This window comes from Protopterus annectens, chromosome 4.part0, assembly GCF_019279795.1.
Source record: "Protopterus annectens isolate FY-2018-M chromosome 4.part0, PAN1.0, whole genome shotgun sequence".
Lineage (NCBI taxonomy): Eukaryota > Metazoa > Chordata > Ceratodontiformes > Protopteridae > Protopterus > Protopterus annectens.
The window spans coordinates 737,137,296-737,155,145 of NC_056733.1; the positions used below are offsets into that span (position 1 = coordinate 737,137,296).

Below are 17,850 nucleotides of genomic sequence, written 5' to 3' on the forward strand. Positions count from 1 at the left end.
GGAAAGCCTGATAATAGGAAGATGCAGTATTTGCATAACATTTGATTAGCATAATGATTATTAATATTCTAGAGGTCATGAAATATGGTAACAGATTATATTGGTGAAGTCATAGGCTAGTACAAGTAGAGAAGGGTAGAGGGGATAGTAGGAATAGATGTGGAAAAGGGGTCTATATTATATACGCGAAAAGGCTTTCCAGCGAATGCCTTTTCATTGACCCTTAAATAGTGAAGTGCCATTGCAGCGAATGCCCACATCAGTGATTTTTTTTCCCTGTGAAAAAAATCGCTTGCCCCATAAAAAACGACACATCACTTTCGAACATTACTAAGTGGGGGGCTGTGTCCCACACACACACACACCCTAACTAAATATACCAACTCCAAGATTGCACTACAGTGGGTAAAGGGCAAACTCACTAGGATGGCCATGTGATTTTTTTCCCAGGGAAAAAAATCGCTGATGTGGCCGTTTGCTGAAATGGCACTTTGCTATTTAAGGGTCGATGGAAAGCCTTTTCGACAACATAATATAGACTCATGGAAAAGGTATGATTGTAACCTCAGGGGGAGTATGTGTAGAGGAAGGGAGGGTAGGGTAAGTTAGTAGTGGGGATAGAGTGAGTAGAGGTAAAAAAGGTATAAGAGCACCTCAGCCTAGGCTCATACAGGAGGAAATCCAAGCTTTGTTGAAGTATCTTACTTTCATCATTTAGTGTAGTGCTGGCTATTGATGGGAAGTGATGATAAGCTCAACCCTGACTTCAGTCCTTGTCACCTGACACCTAATACCCACATTTACATACCCAGCCCTATGCATCCTGGCCATGTATGAGCATGCCCATGTTTTAGCTGCTGTGGAATAGGGTCTCCATCCCCTCTGCTGCCTTTGAGGAGTCCGACAACTTGTAGACTAGTGTTTTGTAGACAAAGACAACAAGGCCTCCTTCTCCACAGCTCACCAAAATATAAAAGATTCTTCAGAGAAATCCTCATGTACATGAGGGCCACCACCAAGTAATGTGTGCCGTCATTCCTTCCCCACCCCTGTGGAGCCCATGATCAAGGATGACGGCTATGCAGACTGGTACTCCCCAGATTTTTCCCCAGTGGCTCCTGAGGTAGTGATTGTGCTATAAGCTACTGCCTTGACTGGAGTTAAGGTCCTGACCAGTCATCATAGAGGGAACTCCTGCATGATCACTTTTGAGCAGTACAGAACCTAGAAATGGACATTTTGCTATCTTGCCACCATACAAGCAATGTGAAACATTAGACATGGTGGCAAGAGAGTCTTCTCCAGTGTCACATCAGGGTTGCCCACAGCTATTCGTCACCTGTCAAACTTCCCTAATGGATCAGGTGATGGAACAGCTTTCAACTGTTCTTAATTCGGTCCCTGAAGATTTGGTTAAACTGCTTACAGTATTCATATTGAACTACCATGTGCTTGCTGTAATCTGTGTCTTTTCTGATGCTTTGGCTAGGGAAGCCGGTGGAGACTTATGACTCTCCAGGATGGCTTGGCTGAGGCTCTTCTTCCTGATGTAACAGTTCAGATGGCCTCCACTGGATGCTGTATTGCATGGGGAGTTTTTCTTTACCAGTCTTTGGAGGATGTGGTGGGTGATCTGAAAAGGAAGCATGCAGTTACTATGATAGAGGATCTTTATCAATTCTCCTGTTGGAACAGTCCTTTTCTTCTTCTTCTTTGCCTAGACTATTTTCCAGGAAAAAAGCATTTCATAGACAGAGGAGGGACTTTAAGCCTCATGTTTTTTTACCCCTTCCTTCCTTGTTTCCAGTCAAGTCATCCAAGAAAATACCTTTGCCATTCTTTCACCTAGAGGGCTTCCCAGGTTCAAGAAGGTGCACATGTGAAGGGACTCTCTAAATTTGCCCAAGTGTAGAAGGCCAACATGTTTTTGCACTGTTTCACTCCTGTTTTCAGTCATCAGCTCCCTCCATGGCTAATTGCCCAATTTATTTTCTATTACTAGACTGGGGAGTTAACCAAGAGGGGCCTTCATTCAGAAAACCATCAAAGGTTGGCTCAAGGTTTTCTACTTTAGTTTCTTCTGGTCATCATGCACACACCTGACAAGGTTTTACAAGGAAGATGTGCATTGGACTAACATCAGCCTTGCCAGTGAACTTCCCAATCTCCATAAAGGAATTAGTACTGTCCAATGTGTCCCTAAGTGCACACAAATCCCATCCTCCCTCCATGAGATGAGTGGGTCATGCGTCCTTCACTCCTTCCCCTCTGTGCCTGGCTGCTCCTGTGCTGGAGCTGTTAATTGAACCCATATCACCTGAGTTGCAGTTGGCAATTAATCCCCTGAGCAAGGACCAGCATGCATTTGACGTGCTAGCAGGTGACCTCATGTTAGAGCCCTTAGGTCCTCCCTGAAAACAGCTCCACTCAGAGACCAAGCCATCTCTACAAAGCTGTTGGGATAGACCTAGACTTTTCTTCCTAGAGAGCACTTCTCATACTTCCAGAAATTCTCATGAAAGTTGTCCCATGTATCCGAATGATGTAGAGGGTTTTATTCCTGCCTTGTGATTTCAAAGGAGATGGAAGCTTCTTACCCATCCCAGCCTTTAGCAAGTTTAGGGAACATATCCACTGTATCTGAAATTCTAGATGGTGGCTCATCACCGTGCTACAGTGTGGCACTTGCGTGGTATCTCTGGACTTGGTGAATAACTTTTGGCACATCGTTGTATGGAGTCTGTACAGGAGTGTCCTTTGATTCACTCTGAATGTACACCACTTTCATTTCAAAACATTGGCATTTTTAATTTATTTGACCATCTAGCCGCATTGCATATCCTGTTAACTAATTTTATCAATCCCATGGAGGATTCTGCTCCTCCTCTTCTTGGTGGTGAATGCCTATCAGGAGGCCTGTCTTTGTCCAGGTTTGAGGTGAGAGAGTGTCAAATGTAGTGAATTGTCATCCACAGTAGGCTTGAGTTGTTTCTGAATATTTCTCAAGCCTTCCCTGACTTCTGATGTTGTCACTCACTGAAGTAATTGGCTACTGTACTTCACTTTCTATGCTGCAGGTGTTGTTCACATATGCATGATGAGAACTACAGCACTGATTCAGCATTATGTTAATTGGACAATAGCTTGTTGGACTCAAACCTTCTCCGAAGGGAAAATCATCATCCACTTTTAAATCCAAACATTGAGGAGAAGGCAACTGTCAAGTTTAGTAACTGTCTTACTTCTAGACTCTGTATAGAGGAGTCCATTCCTGAAAGAGAGCTCAAACTGAATCATTTAGTCTGTGAAACTGTGTTAATAACTAGACTTATCAGAGATAGTTTGAGACTGGTAGAGACAGATCCATTTAATCCATATAACCTTTTGGGTAGAGTTTTTCTTCATGCCAGATGTCTGTTTATTTATTTATTTATGTAACATTTGTTTACAGGGGGAAGTCCGACTTGGAACAAAGCCAATTTTCAGTGGAGGCCTGGGGAGAAACCAGATGCATGTTTTTGTAATGTGGGAGGAAACCGGAGTACCCGGAGAAAATCCACATGAATGCAGGGAGGACATGCCGACTCCACACAGAAGGCAGTCCAGCCGAGAATCGAATCTGAGAACCTCTTGCTGTGAAGTGACAGCGCTACCGCTGCACCACTGCACCATCCAAGTTAATGTATGTCCAATGTTAAGTACATTTAATTTCTGTTTTACTCCCCCCCCCCCCCCACCACCACTTGCTGCTTCATCCCTTTCAGCCATCCCAATGCTCCCATCCATCACCAGGCCTACCTACTCCTCCTTTTATACCCTGACTTTCTCTGAGGGAGCTGGGGCCAGTGTTATTCTTAAGGACATCCTTGTGGAGGGGGTTGTGCTTGCAACTGCTTCTGATGCTGAGGGGGGGTTATGTTACAACTTACTCTTGTTTTCTTGCCCCCTTACTCTTGTTTTCTTGCCCCTCTCCTACATTTTTTGATATACGTCTGAGGGATACTGGCCTTCAATTGTAAGAATAACTGGGAGGATCAGTCACAGTGAGAGAGCGAAAGAGATGGTTGAGATAGGTACAGCTCTCAGATGCTGAAGCTATTGGTACCACAGAAATATTTAGCCAGTGAAGCTCCTAATCCTCAGTGGCAGGGAGAGTCTTTGTATTGGAACAAGGAGATGTTGTACAGAAAATGACTTCTGGATGGGGATAGAGGGCGAAGTGCCGAAGCACCTGGTGGTAGTCTCATGACTTTTTTTTTTTTTTTTACAGGCATTTACAACCATACCCTATACTATTCCCTTGTATTGTTTGTGATTAAAAAGATCTCAAAATACTTGTAAGTTTTTTTAATTTGCTATGCCTTGCAAAAGATTTGAAAGGGTACAACAAAATGTTTGAACAGTGTAAATATGTTTGGTAAGACCGGAAGTAAAACCAGAATGTACCTAGCAGTTAGAGCATCATGTGACCCAGGGCCCCATGGGAGAATAAAAAGAGTTGTTTTGTCTGTCAGGGATTTTTCTTTCTTATCAAACATGCAGAGTCTTTCAAAACAAGTAATTGGGTATGTGTAACTTGAGATGTACCTTTTACTTCAATACTTTGTTTCTTAAGGTTATGTTCAGAAAACTCACATAAAGTCAAATACGTATGAGAAAGCTGTGTTAAATTAAAGCTCATGTAATTATTTTTGTTAGTAAAAACTGTAATTGTTGTAAAACTTGCAGCATATAAAATGTTTAATGTAAATAGTAAATAGTAATAGGTAAATGACTGCTGTCAGCAGTAACACAGAAAAACTGATAGAAACTGCTAAATCTTTTCCTAAAAATTGCATACATTTGTGTTGTCCTCAGCTCAGAAAACATTGCCTTATTTGGACATTAGCTTTTTGGACTTTCAATCCCCAAGGAATTATGTCATGCACTTTTAAAACTTAACAGACAGGACTGCCTTGGACTCACTTGAGTAGAGAGAAAGCAACTGACAGTTAACTTACTGTATTACTTCAAGACTACACCGTGGGCTGCATTCATGAAACAAAGCTCAGACTGAATCAGATGACCTCTGGAACTGTGTCACTGCTATTTGAACTTCCAAGCATAACTCAAATGTCTGTATTTTTGCAGAATGTTCAGATTATCACCTCATATGTTTGTTTTTTTCCTCATAAAGTGTGTGTGTATGGCTCTTTGGCAGATACATGACAAAGTCATTAAATAATGACAGATATTTGAGTTTCAGACTTCATACCATTCAGAAAATGTATACTAATACAAATCTTGTTCTTTCACTTTCTGAGTTTATAAGAAATTTATTTAAAAATTGTCCATTTGTCACCCATTATTTTTGGCTTTGTCCAGAATTCTTGAGGTAAGAGCTTGAGAGGTATGCTTCCAAGTTAGAGGTAGTCAGAATTTGATATGCTTCTTTAGATACTGTTAGTGATAGATCTAGAGATGCAAGTTCTTTGTGCCATGTGTTTGTACACATTATTTTGTATTTGTTTTATGCAAGTTTATAGCTGCTTTTATGTTTGATTTTACAAAGTGAGGTACTTAAGTCTGTTTAAAGTAATTGTTTGTATTATTCATTTTTAAATGTTTGTGGCTGACTATTTATTTATTAGCACAAAGCTGTGCATACAATACTGGTAACATGAAATGTTGGCTGTTGCTGTTTAAAGAATCACTGCTCAAGCTATTGGTACCATAGAAATATTTAGCAAATGTTTTTAAGGGAAACAGTAGTTGCGCTCTTGGTTTGCTAGAACAATGGAGCTGGTGGCAGTGTTGCTATACAAACAGGAAAAAGAGGTGCTAATACTAGAGAATTATCATTAATCCCTTCCTGAAATATTTTACATGTGTGCATGTGCAAAATGATCTCATTCAGTTTCAGTAATTGTCAGCAAGTTTACACTAGAATGCATTGGGCTGAATATAAAGTGGGTGAAATGCTGAGGAACCAGTGGTTATAGCTCTGATCTGCAGCTGTATAATGTAAAGCCTGTTTGGGTGTGGCAGGTGTTTGCTGCTATCTGAGGCAGCAATGTGCATTTAATATATGTTGTTAAGGCTGGGCTGTATCCCTCCAGTTGTTGGTCAGTTGTGTGAGTTATGAGACCATAGTCCCTGACCATCACAGACATTATTTAGCACTGCCCCTCATTTGTTCACAAATATAGTAACAGTAATAATGAGAGCCTTGCAGGAAAAGGAACAACCATAACATTTTTTCACAAACACAACTTAAATGACCACAGCCACTTTCTTACTACAAAAAAAAACAAGGGCCTAAATTGTAAAGGCTATGCAGATCATCTCAAAGTATTGCCCCTCTTCTCAGAATCATACATAGTACTGAGAGGCAACCTCTGCCTCACGTATAGAGCTTCAGCAGACCCTATTCTGTCAGATCTGTTACTCATCTATAAGTCCAATGGTGTCATAAACCCCCACTCAAGGGATCTTAATCTATTTTGCAAAATAAATAGAACATGTTTTAAGGATTAGTATTATGGGAGTGTTTTCAACTCTGCATAAAGCAGAGTATTTATTTTTCTCTGTTTAATTGTACTTTTAATAAATGGAAGGATAATCACAAATTCACCCCAGTTTAGCACCCCATATGTCAGTTATATGGGAAACATGTAAACTTCCCAGCATATCCTTGTTGAGCCCATATTGCAGGTTATTTGTATGAAAAAGGACTAAAAACATCCATGGAAATGTAAGGCTAGACTTCTTATGATCCTCACAGGTAAATAGCCAAGTAGGTGCCTGTGAACTCATATGTACCTTTTCCTGGATGATTGGCTGCTCTTGACCCACTCAGAGACTCACTGCATGGAAATGCTCATGGAGAAGATGGTACCATGGTTGTAGTCTGTAAAGGTGACTGTGCACTGGAGCTAACCCTTTCTGATATCATCTCTGAGAATTATCTTTGCTGAGTTAAAGCAAGATGTTCATTGCTGGTCATTGCTAGTCATTCCAGCCCATAGAGAAGGCCCAGAAGATCTTGGTTTTGGTAAGCTTGATAAGAGAGCAGCAAGGAGGGGCTGCTTAGACTCTTGTGCATTCTAGGACTTTAATGTACCTGTTGATGCACTTATTGCACTGGTTTATGAGGGGTCAGTGGCTGCAGAATTACTTCTTGCTTTCAGGTCTGGTGTTACCAGACTCCTTACATCAATCCTTGGAATAGCCCCCCCAACCAAATTGAAGGCAGATCTGTCCTTTCTGTAGCTGAACTGGTCACAGACATCATGATAGATACTTAAATGACAGGCTAGGATACTTGTTTCTTTTCTCATTTGTTTCAGTGGAAGGTGTCCTGTTAGCTGAAAGAGATCTTCAGAAACCATTTTGAAGTAAATGCAGTCCTTTTGACCTAGAAGACTCTGGAGGGAAAGCTGCGTTCAGGGCTGCTCATCATTTTTTTTCTGACAACCATTCAGTAGTGTAGTATAAACACTAGTAGGCAAATGATCATACTCCTTGCAAAGACGAAATGTCATTCACCTGTTGGGTCTGATACTGTAGCATCCCTGTCTCAGCAGTTCATGTCCCAGGTGAAATCAGTGTGCTAGCAAACTCCCTAAGCATTGATTCCTCTGCTGGAAAAGTGCCTAGCTGATAGTTTAGTTAACTGCATCGCTATGTACTTTTCTGTATTTTTAATGTATTAAGATTTCTGTATTTTTCCTTACATGGGCTGATCCTGAAGACTGTCCATGTGTGTATCACTGCTCATAGGTTTATAGGTAGGTACTAGGCTATCGGCCCAAGGGCCTACGTAAGCCTAGCCAACAAGGTTCCCTGGCTTACGCCATCCAAGAAAGTTATTTTCCTGTGCCACTGTCGAGCAGAGACACAGAAGTGATCCCCAGGGTGTATTTCCTATTTCCCATCCACTCATCAAGATTTTTCTTGAAGAGTGCTAATGAAGAACTTTGCTTGACATAGATGGGTAGCCTGTTCCAGAGTATGGGAAGTCTCTGGGACAGGAATCTATCCCTCCAGCATGTCCTGTTTATTGTGGTGACAAGGTTTAGGTCCCTAGAGCGTGTAGCTCGGAGGCATTGGGATTTCTTTAGGTGTAGCATGTCCAACAGCTCTGGGTTTGACATAGCTTTATATGTTAATCAGAGATCACCTCAGAGTAGGCGATATGCTATGGAGTAAAGCTGGAGTTTTTTGAGGTGGTCAGTGTAGGGCATTTGTTTGAGGCCAGTAATCCTCTTTGTGAGGTACTTCTGTGGCCTTTCCAGCTGCTGCAGATGTCTTGTGAGGTACATTCGAAAAGGGGCGCTGTACTCTATAGTGGGTCTAATGAGTGTCGAGTAGAGGGGAACAATGACCTCTTTTTTCCTGGATGAGAACTCTTTTATGATGAGGTGTGCCACGTAGAAGGACTTCCTGACTACTGTGGCGATGTGACTATCAAAGGAGAGACTACTGTCCACCTGGGTCCCAAGGTCTCTTATCATACATTCGGTGTTAAGTAGATTGCTGCCTATGTGGTAGTTCATGTGTACAGAGTTTTTACCAAAGGGGATGACACTGCACTTTTTGGCATTGAGCTTGAGGCCATGGCTCTGACACCAGGCACCTGTGTCAGCGAAGCCCTTCTGTAGGATGTCCACATCATTTGGGGACTTGACTGTGGCTCCTAGTTTGCAGTCATCTGCAAACTTTGTTAGCCAGAGGCCTTCTGTGTTAGCCTGTACTTCAGAGAAGTAGATACCAAACAGGAGAGGTCCCAGGACGGAACCCTGTGGTACTCCACTTGTCACTGCTTTGAGGTCAGATTTGGAGTCTGCAACCTTTACAGTGTGGGTTCTGTCAGTGAGCCAGTTGGCAACCCATCTTGTGATGTAGGGATTTATGCCTAGTTTAGTGAGTTTAGCTATAATTCCAGATTGGGGGATGGTGTTGAAAGCCTTGGCGAGGTCAAGATAGGCTGTGTGAACCACCTTACCCTCATCTACGGCTTTGGTGACTGCCTCAAAGAAGTCGATCAGGTTCAGGAGGCATGATCTGCCTTTCACAAATCCGAACTGGATGGGATCCAGAGTTTGGAGGTTACCAATGTCTTTGTTTATGAGTTCCATGATGATACGTTCCATGGCCTTGCAGACCAGGCTCGTCAGGCTAATAGGTCGATAGTTCCCGGGATCAGTGGTGGCTCCCCCTTTGTGGAGTGGGATAACTGTTCCTGTGCGCCATTCAGTGGGCACAAACCCTGATGCGAGGCTATTATTGAACATGGTGCTTAAGTGGGGAGCCAGTTTGTTCTGAAGTTCATGTAAAATGCAGCCTGGGATGTTGTCCATTCCCATGGATTCTGTGTTTTTGGCTTTAGATCGTGCAGCTTTTACCTGTGTAGTTGTGATTACAGGGACTCTGCATTCTTCCTGTATAGATATGGGCCTTTTAGGGGGCGAGGGGTGGGTAAAGTTAGCACTGAACCTATCTGCCAGGATGTTGGCAATATCAGTTGGTTCTGTAATTTTCGTGCCGTTGTGCTGCAACTCAGAGCAGATCTGGGTGTTGCCATCGAGATTTTTGACATAGCAATAGAATGCTTTGTGGTTGTCCTTAGAATTAGTGGCAATTTTGTTTTCATAGCTAGCTTTGGAGGATCTTATAAGGGATCTCAACTTCTTACTGAGGCTGACCATGGAGCTCCTCACTCATGGGATTTTACTCTCTTTTGCAACAGTTTCTTCCTTCTGTTGTACAGTTTGTTTATGACAGGGGACCACCAGATTGGCTTCCTTTTTTGGAGGATAGCATCTTGGTTCTGTTTGGGATAGCACGATCCATGCACTCGTGTAAGTGCTTATAGAGTGCATTTGTGTGGGATTCAGCAGTTGTAACTGTATTGTCCGTCTGCATGGGTGTCATGAAGTTCACCACTTAAGTTGGCTTTGGAGAATTTTTTTACCGTGGTTTCCTTAATGGGGCGTAGGGGCGGGATGTGGATATCAAGGTTGATTAGCTTATGGTTGGATCGAACCAACGAAGAGTTGACTTCAGGTGTGGAACACCGGTCACTCATGTTGGTAATGACTAGATCTAGGATATTGTTGCCCCTGGTGGGGGTGTGGATAAGTTGATCAGGGGCATTGGAGTTTATGAATTCCAGAAAGCGTTGAGCTAAGGAGTTGGTACACCAGTAGTTTTCCCAGTTAATGGTGGGGTAGTTGAAGTCGCCCATTATTAGAGTGTTTAGTTTAACCCTAATATTTTCCAGTACATCAAGAAAAGTGGAGTGGGAATCCTGGGGCATGGTGGGGGATCTGTAGCAAGCTACAATTTGGATTGCAGTTTTGCCCAGAGTTAGTTGCACTTGGATAACCTCGGCTGCATTATGCTGAGCAACTAGCCTGGAGGTGTGGATATCCTTAATGAATATGGACACACCTCCGCCTTTGATGTTTCGGTCCAGTTTACATGGCCGAAAAGTGTGGTATGAGTTATAGCCTGGTAGTGCAGGAGTGCTGTCTGGAGCCTTGAACCAGGTCTCAGTCACTGCACAAATATCAATGTTCTCCATTTTAAGGAGTGCCTCGAGAGAGTGCATTACATGTACTGCCGTACCATGATTAAGAAATAGGTATCTTCTAGAAATGGGGCACTCTGGAGGTCAGCTTTTTTACCAATCAGGAGAATGTAGTATTCACCTTTTTCTGCTTCTTTCAGATGGGTATGAAGGAACGAACACTGGATGTGTTTTTCATTTTGCCTTGGTAAAGATACATATGTACCCTTTCATATCATGTTTTCTGATTCTTAGCCTTATCACAGAATTAAAGATAAAACATTTTGATCACCAATTGGTGGCTAAAAAAGGATGCAATTTTAAGCTATCGGGTCCCTGCAGTTATTAGAAAATCTTTCAGTACATTCCAAGGAAGTCCTTCATGGCTGGGGTAATAAACAATTCCATCTTTTGACCTGGCTGTTGCTGCAGACTTCTGGGCCCTTCAGCTCCCCAAGCTGAAGTTTAGAGGCAGCTGAAGACACCAAGAAGCCTTCCTACTTACAGGTATATTATGCCAAGTGGAAAATGCTCTCTATTCAGGCGAAATAGTATTCTGTGCCTCCACATTTGGTCATCAAACAAATGCTATTTATCTGTTTTAGGCAACTGTATGAGATATGCATTGGTTATTCCATGGTGAGGATGCAGGTGAAAGCTACTTTTGCACATTGTGACTATGAGGAGGGAAGTACTGTAGCTAGTCAGGCTGTTCCTTCAAGTTCTGCACCACTACTTACCTTTTGAAAAATGTTTCTCTACCTTTGGACCTAACCTTCATGATTGCAACCATAGGTTAAGTGATTTTGGAGTTTGCTTGTAAAGTAATGCTATTCCTGGCAGTCATCATCTCATTTTGCAGGATCTTGATTCATATGGCTCTTTACTGTAGACGACTATATGTTCTGTTTCACAAGTCGTGTCTGTTACAACCAAACCATTTCCTCACCAAAATGGTGTCCAAACTGTCCTTAAAACCATCCCTTTCACCATCATTTTCTCTTCCTGGAAACAAAAGATAGGAAGTAATAAGCCCTTCGTGCCTTGCATGTGCCATCAGGTCACTTCCCTTCTGAACATGATACATGAGTTTAGGAAGACAGAAAAGCTGCTCGTTTCCTTTGTTTCAGGGGTGGAAGGTCTAGCAGTTGCCAACTAGTCATGTATATTATAGCTTAGACTGTGACTGCAACAGCTTGGACCTTTGTTTTGATATCCTTATCTCCTTTTAAGTTACACACGTTTGCTCTTAGGATTTAGCACAGCTTTATACTTAATAGAGGAGGATCCCCAATGTTGGAAGTAGAAAATAGTTTGTTGCTAACCATATCAGTAGCTGTACTGAAGGACCTTTCTCTGCAGATTACAGATATCTTCCTACTGTTCCTTTATACTTGGAATCTCCCCAAAGCACGCACGCACGCACGCACACACACACACACACACACACACACACACACACACACACACACACACACACACACACACACTCTTTGTGGCCACGTTTGGAGTTCCCTGTAACTCAGACAAATACCTATGTTTATTTAGCTCTGTAAATTGTGTGTGGCAAATAATTTTTTCTTGAATTGCAGGAAGTCTGTTCACTGAGCTGGGATAGACTGAAGGAGAGGGCACTTGAGGGCATGGTGCACTGTGTGATGTTGTGGTGTATGCTGGCATAGGGTGAACATGTCCTCAAGTACAGATGCTTCTGAAAAGTGCCCTATTAGGGAGAGGAAAAAATCGCAGACTTCCTGACAAGGGTACCCTTACAGCTCATATGATACAGTTAGAAAATGTGCCTGTTGATTGCAGTTGTCAGCTTGCTTTTAAGCAGGTGAACTTTGTGACTTTTACTGTGCTAAACAAATAAGCTAGAACAATTTTCCCAGGTGTACATTTAATAGCTGAGTCATTTGCAGAGAAATATTGCCTTTGAACTTTATTTTTTGGTCATGTATGTATGAAATATTTCCAGGAGAACATTTAGACTAATTTTTGTAAATGCCATGTTCTCTGCAGACTGGTTAACATAGCCATTAGGCTGTTGCAAGATGAAGATCAGGCAGTGAGGCTGCAAACTGCTCGATTTGCTACACTGGTTCAACCCCAGCACCAGGGGTCAGCTGACAACATCATGTTTGTGCAGAGTAATTGGGGCCTGGTTTGCCTGCTGAAGTTATTGGTGCAGGACTTCTGGGACTGTGGGGAAACGTTTGAGATGTTACTGCAGCACCTTGAGGACCATACATTCTGCACTGCACTGGAAGAGCACAGGACTGACAAGTAAGAAACCAGTATATTCTACATTTGACTATGTTCCTTTACCGTTCATTCTGGTAGTTGTACAAGGTATTACATACTTTGTGATGTCTAATGTCTCAATTGTCAACTGTTTGGTATTACATTTGTAGCAAATGCTTTGTTTTTATGTGCTCTCGCACTTCATGCATGCTACAAGTCTGTGCAGCAGTAAGACCTACCACAAGTCTGTGCACCATTATGATCAGCCACATCTGCCTGTCTTGGTTCTGTGCACCATTACAAATTTCCATACCTGCCTTCCACTGATCTGTTAACTATTATGACTTATTATACTTGTCTGCAGTAGGTCTCTTCACAACTTCCTGTTATTCCCATCTGCCATAGGTTTGTACCACCTCAGGTGTTTGCTCCATTATGCCCTATTTTACCTGTTGCCCACAGGTCCATGCTCTGTTACAGGCTGTTTCATTTGTTTTATTTAACATTTGTTTACTGGGGTAGTACACTCAGCACAGATGATTCTTTGCAGGTACTGTTATACCTGCCTGACACAGGTTTGTTTATGATTTTTCGCATTTTAACATTGAGTTTTGTTTGCCCTCACCACCATGTATTGATATGACTGATCATATCTATGTGCTTTGGTTACATATAATGATTTATCTCCCTACTTTCCTGCCACAGCTTTGTATACTTAATGCCATATTGTACCTACGTGCCACAGACCCATGCACTGTTAAATTCAGAGCAGTAATCTGAGCTGACTCCCTTCTGTGACATTAGACATCTCAGATCTGATGTCCTTTTTATACAGTTCATCCCAAATTTCTTCACCAAATTTCTTACCCCCCCATTTGTCCATTTAAGCTTTGTTTCCTGGACTAAAATAAGTCAGAAGTTCCCAGAAATAAGACCAACCTTAGTTAAGGGACTTAAAGCCAATCATCTATTTTGCCATAAAATGTTGGCATGTTTTTCCCTCTGATGTTGGTGCCTGTCTTGCCTTTAACAACTTCCACATCAAACTTCAAAACGCATCTAGTCTAGGTCTCTACATGCTTGCATATTCCTGTGCCTTTCTTGGTAAATAATTCCTCCCCCCTTTCCTCCTCTTAGTGCCTTTTTGCATGCCTGTGTGTCACTATAGATATACATTTGCTTTTTTGGACTTTTCTCTGTAGTATTGGTGAGCTGTGGTTCTGTTAAACAACTTATGCGGCCTGATATCCTTTGATCTCTCCTGTTCTGAAAGCCCTAACTTTGATGGACTGTAATAATATATTACTTTCCAATGTTATTACTATTTTGCGGTTGTGATTGTATCATTCCAATTTAGTGTTAAACATCTCCCCGGGTACCTCATCATCCTACATGCTTTATCCCCCTCCCACCCTCTCTCTGTGGCTTTAATATGTTGTGTGGTTCATTTAAGTAGTCTGATGCAAATAGCTCCAGGTGCCTTTTATACTTGCCAGGTTTCATAATTTCTTCTGCTATCATCCAGTGATTCCTTCTGCTATTGTATCCTGAGTGTACAGTTTCACACTTTTTAAGACCGAAGTTCAGTTGATGGGTTGTGGATCATTTTTTTCTGGAGCAAAAATATATTGATTTACTTTTTATCTTTCTTAAACAATCATACCTGTTGCTAGTTCTCTTGTTATCTGCAGTGGGACTCATCTTTCATTCTAGCCACTTCTTATTGTCACTATCAATGATATTTAACAGGACAATATATCCCAGTCCTGAGTCACATGGCACTGCACTGACCACCTTCCTTTCTTGTGCTTGTGGTACATTCATCATTACCATGTATCTCCTGTTTTAAAACCAGCCTCTAAACATTTGTTGTCTTGTGGCCCTCTTTATGATTTGCCAAACTTTCAAAGACCTTCACTAAGGGATTGAGTCAAACCCCTGCTTGAAGTCTGAGTAACCATTACGTTCTTGACCTTCCACCTAGTAGTCCAGTCCGATAAATCATCTGTTGCTCTTTTGTGCTGTTTTTCCTGATCTTTTGTCCATTATGGTAATATGAATTAGAACTGTAGTCCTGTACCTTGTCTGTGATGTCATGTTCAGTTTGGTGGAATGATTTAAATTTATATCCCTATTATGCTGTGTTTGTTGGTTATGTGATGTAGAGCTGAAGTTCTTTACTAGGTCTGTGATATGTCCATTGTGGTTGTATAGTTTAGATCTTTAGTCATGCTGTGTTTTGTTTGTGTTAACTTAGATCTTTAGTCTTGATAAATATTTCTGATGTCTTCCATTGTGATGGTATGACTTAGACCTCTAGTTCTGATGCATTATGCTTGTGCTGTCTTGCTCATTATGCTGGTTTAATTAGATCTGTACATCATGTTGTGCCATGTGTGTATGATGCCATATTCATTAAGGTGGTTTAGTTTGATCTGTACATCATGTTGTGCCATGTGTGTATGATGCCATATTCATTATGGTGGTTTAATTAGATCTTTAACTCATCTTGTGTCATGTGTGTATGATGCCATGTTCATTATGGCGGTTTAATTAGATCTGTATATCATGTTGTGTCACGTGTGTATCATACTGTATTCATTATGATTTAATTAGATCTGTATATCATGTTGTGTCATGTGTATGATGCCATGTCCATTACGGTGGTTTAATTTGATCTGTACATGATGTGCCATGTGTGTATGATGCCATGTTCATAATTGTGGTTTAGTTATTTCTGTACATTATGTTGTGTCGTGTGTGTGATGCCATGTTCATTATGGTGGTATGATTAGATTTGTACATCATGTTGTGCCATGTGTGTATGATGCCATGTTCATTATGGTGGTTTAATTCGATATGTACATCATGTTGTGCCATGTGTGTATAATGCCATGTTCATTATGGTGGTTTAATTAGATCTGTACATCATGTGCCATTTGTGTATGATGCCATGTACATTATGGTGGTTTAAATCTGTACATCATGTTGTCATATGTGTATGATGCCATGTTCATTATGTTGGTTTAATTAGATCTGTACATCATGTATTGCCGTGTGTGTATGATGCAGTGTTCATTATGGTGGTATAATTAGATCTGTACATAATGTTGTGCCATGTTCATTATGGCAGTTTAATTAGATCTATACATCATGTTGTGCTATGTGTGTATGATGCCATGTACATTATGGTGGTTTAATTAGATCTGTACATTATGTTGTGTCATATGTGTATGATGCCATGTTCATTATTTTGGTTTAATTAGCTCTGTACATCATGTTGTGCCATGTATGTATGATACCATGTTCATTATGACTGTTTAGGTAGATCTCTACATCATGTTGTGTCGTGTGTCTGTGTGTGTGAGTGTGTGTGTGATGCCATGTTCATTATAGTGATTTAATTAGATCTGTACATCATGTTGTGTTGTGTGTTTATGATGCCATATTCATTATGGTGGTTTAATTAGATCTGTACATCATGTTGTGTCTTGTGTGTATGATACCATGCTCATTATGGTGGTTTAATTAGATCTAGAGAGCATGTTGTGCCATGTGTATGATGCCATGTTCATTATGGTGGTTTAATTAGCTCTGCACATCATGTTGTGCCATGTATGTATGATACCATGTTCATTATGGCTGTTTAGGTAGCTCTCTACATCATGTTGTGTTGTGTGTGTGATGCCATGTTCATTATAGTGATTTAATTAGATCTGTACATAATGTTGTGTCGTGTGTGTGATGCCATGTTCATTATGTTGGTTTGATAAGATCTGTACCTCATTTTGTGCCATGTGTGTATGATGCCATGTTCATTATGGTTGTTTAATTTGTTCTGTACACCATGTTATGCCATGTGTGTAAGTTGCCATGTTCATTATGTTGGTTTAATTAAATCTGTGTATCATGTTGTGTCATGTGTTTGTTCCCATGTTCATTATATTGGTTTAATTAGATCTGTACCTCATGTTGTGCCATGTATGTATGATGCCATGTTCATTATGTTGGTTTAATTAGAGCTGTACATCATGTTGTGTGTATGATGCCATGTTCATTATGTTGGTTTAATTAGATCTGTACCTCATGTTGTGACGTGTGTATGATACCATGTTCATTATGGTAGTTTAATTAGTTCTGTACACCATGTTATGCCATGTGTGTATGATACCATGTTCTTTATGGCTGTTTAGATAGATCTGTACATCATGTTGTGTCATATGTATATGAAGCCATGTTCATTATGTTGGTTTAATTAGATCTGTACATCATGATGTGTCATGTGTGTATAACGCCATGTTCAATATGGTGGCTTAATTAGATCTGTACATCATGTTGTACCATCTGCGTATGATACAGTGTTCATTATGGTACTTTAATTAGATCTGCACATGTTGTCATATGTGTATGATGCCATGTTCATTATGATGGTTTAATTAGATCTGTACATGATGTTCCATGTGTGTATGATGCCATGTTCATTATGGTGGTTTAGTTCTGTACATCATGTTGTGCCATGTTTGTATGATGCCATGTTCATTGTGGTGGTTTAATTGGATCTGTACATCATATTGTGCCATGTGTTTATGATGCCATGTACATTATGGTGTTTTAATTTGATCTGTACATTATATTGTGTCATATGTGTATGATGCCATGGTCATTATGTTGGTTTAATTAGCTCTGTACATCATGTTGTGCCATGTATGTATGATACCATGTTCATTATGGTGGCTTAATTCTGTACCTCATGTGCATGTTGCCAGGTTCATTATGTTGGTTTAATTAGCTCTGTATACCATGTTGTACCATGCGTGTATGATACCATGTTCATTATGGTGGTTTAATTAGATCTGTACATCATGTTGTGCCATATGTGCATGATGCCATGTTCATTATGGTGGTTTAATTCTGTACATCATGTTGTGCCATGTGTGTATGATACTATTTTCATTATAGTGGTTTAATTAGTTCTGTACATCATGTTGTGCCATGTGTGTATGATGCCATGTTCATTATGTGTGACTCAGACCTGCTGTGTGCATGACTGGTGA

General features: G+C 40.8%; 1 protein-coding gene across 1 annotated transcript in view; it reads left to right on the plus strand.

The window, feature by feature from the left end:
• Positions 1-17,850, plus strand: part of LOC122799562 (thyroid adenoma-associated protein homolog) — a 672,025-nt gene that overhangs the window by 606,261 nt on the left and 47,914 nt on the right. The window contains exon 28 of the mRNA XM_044068695.1: positions 12,575-12,838. Within this exon, the coding sequence (XP_043924630.1) occupies positions 12,575-12,838 (264 nt within the window). The remainder of the gene's footprint in view (positions 1-12,574; positions 12,839-17,850) is intronic.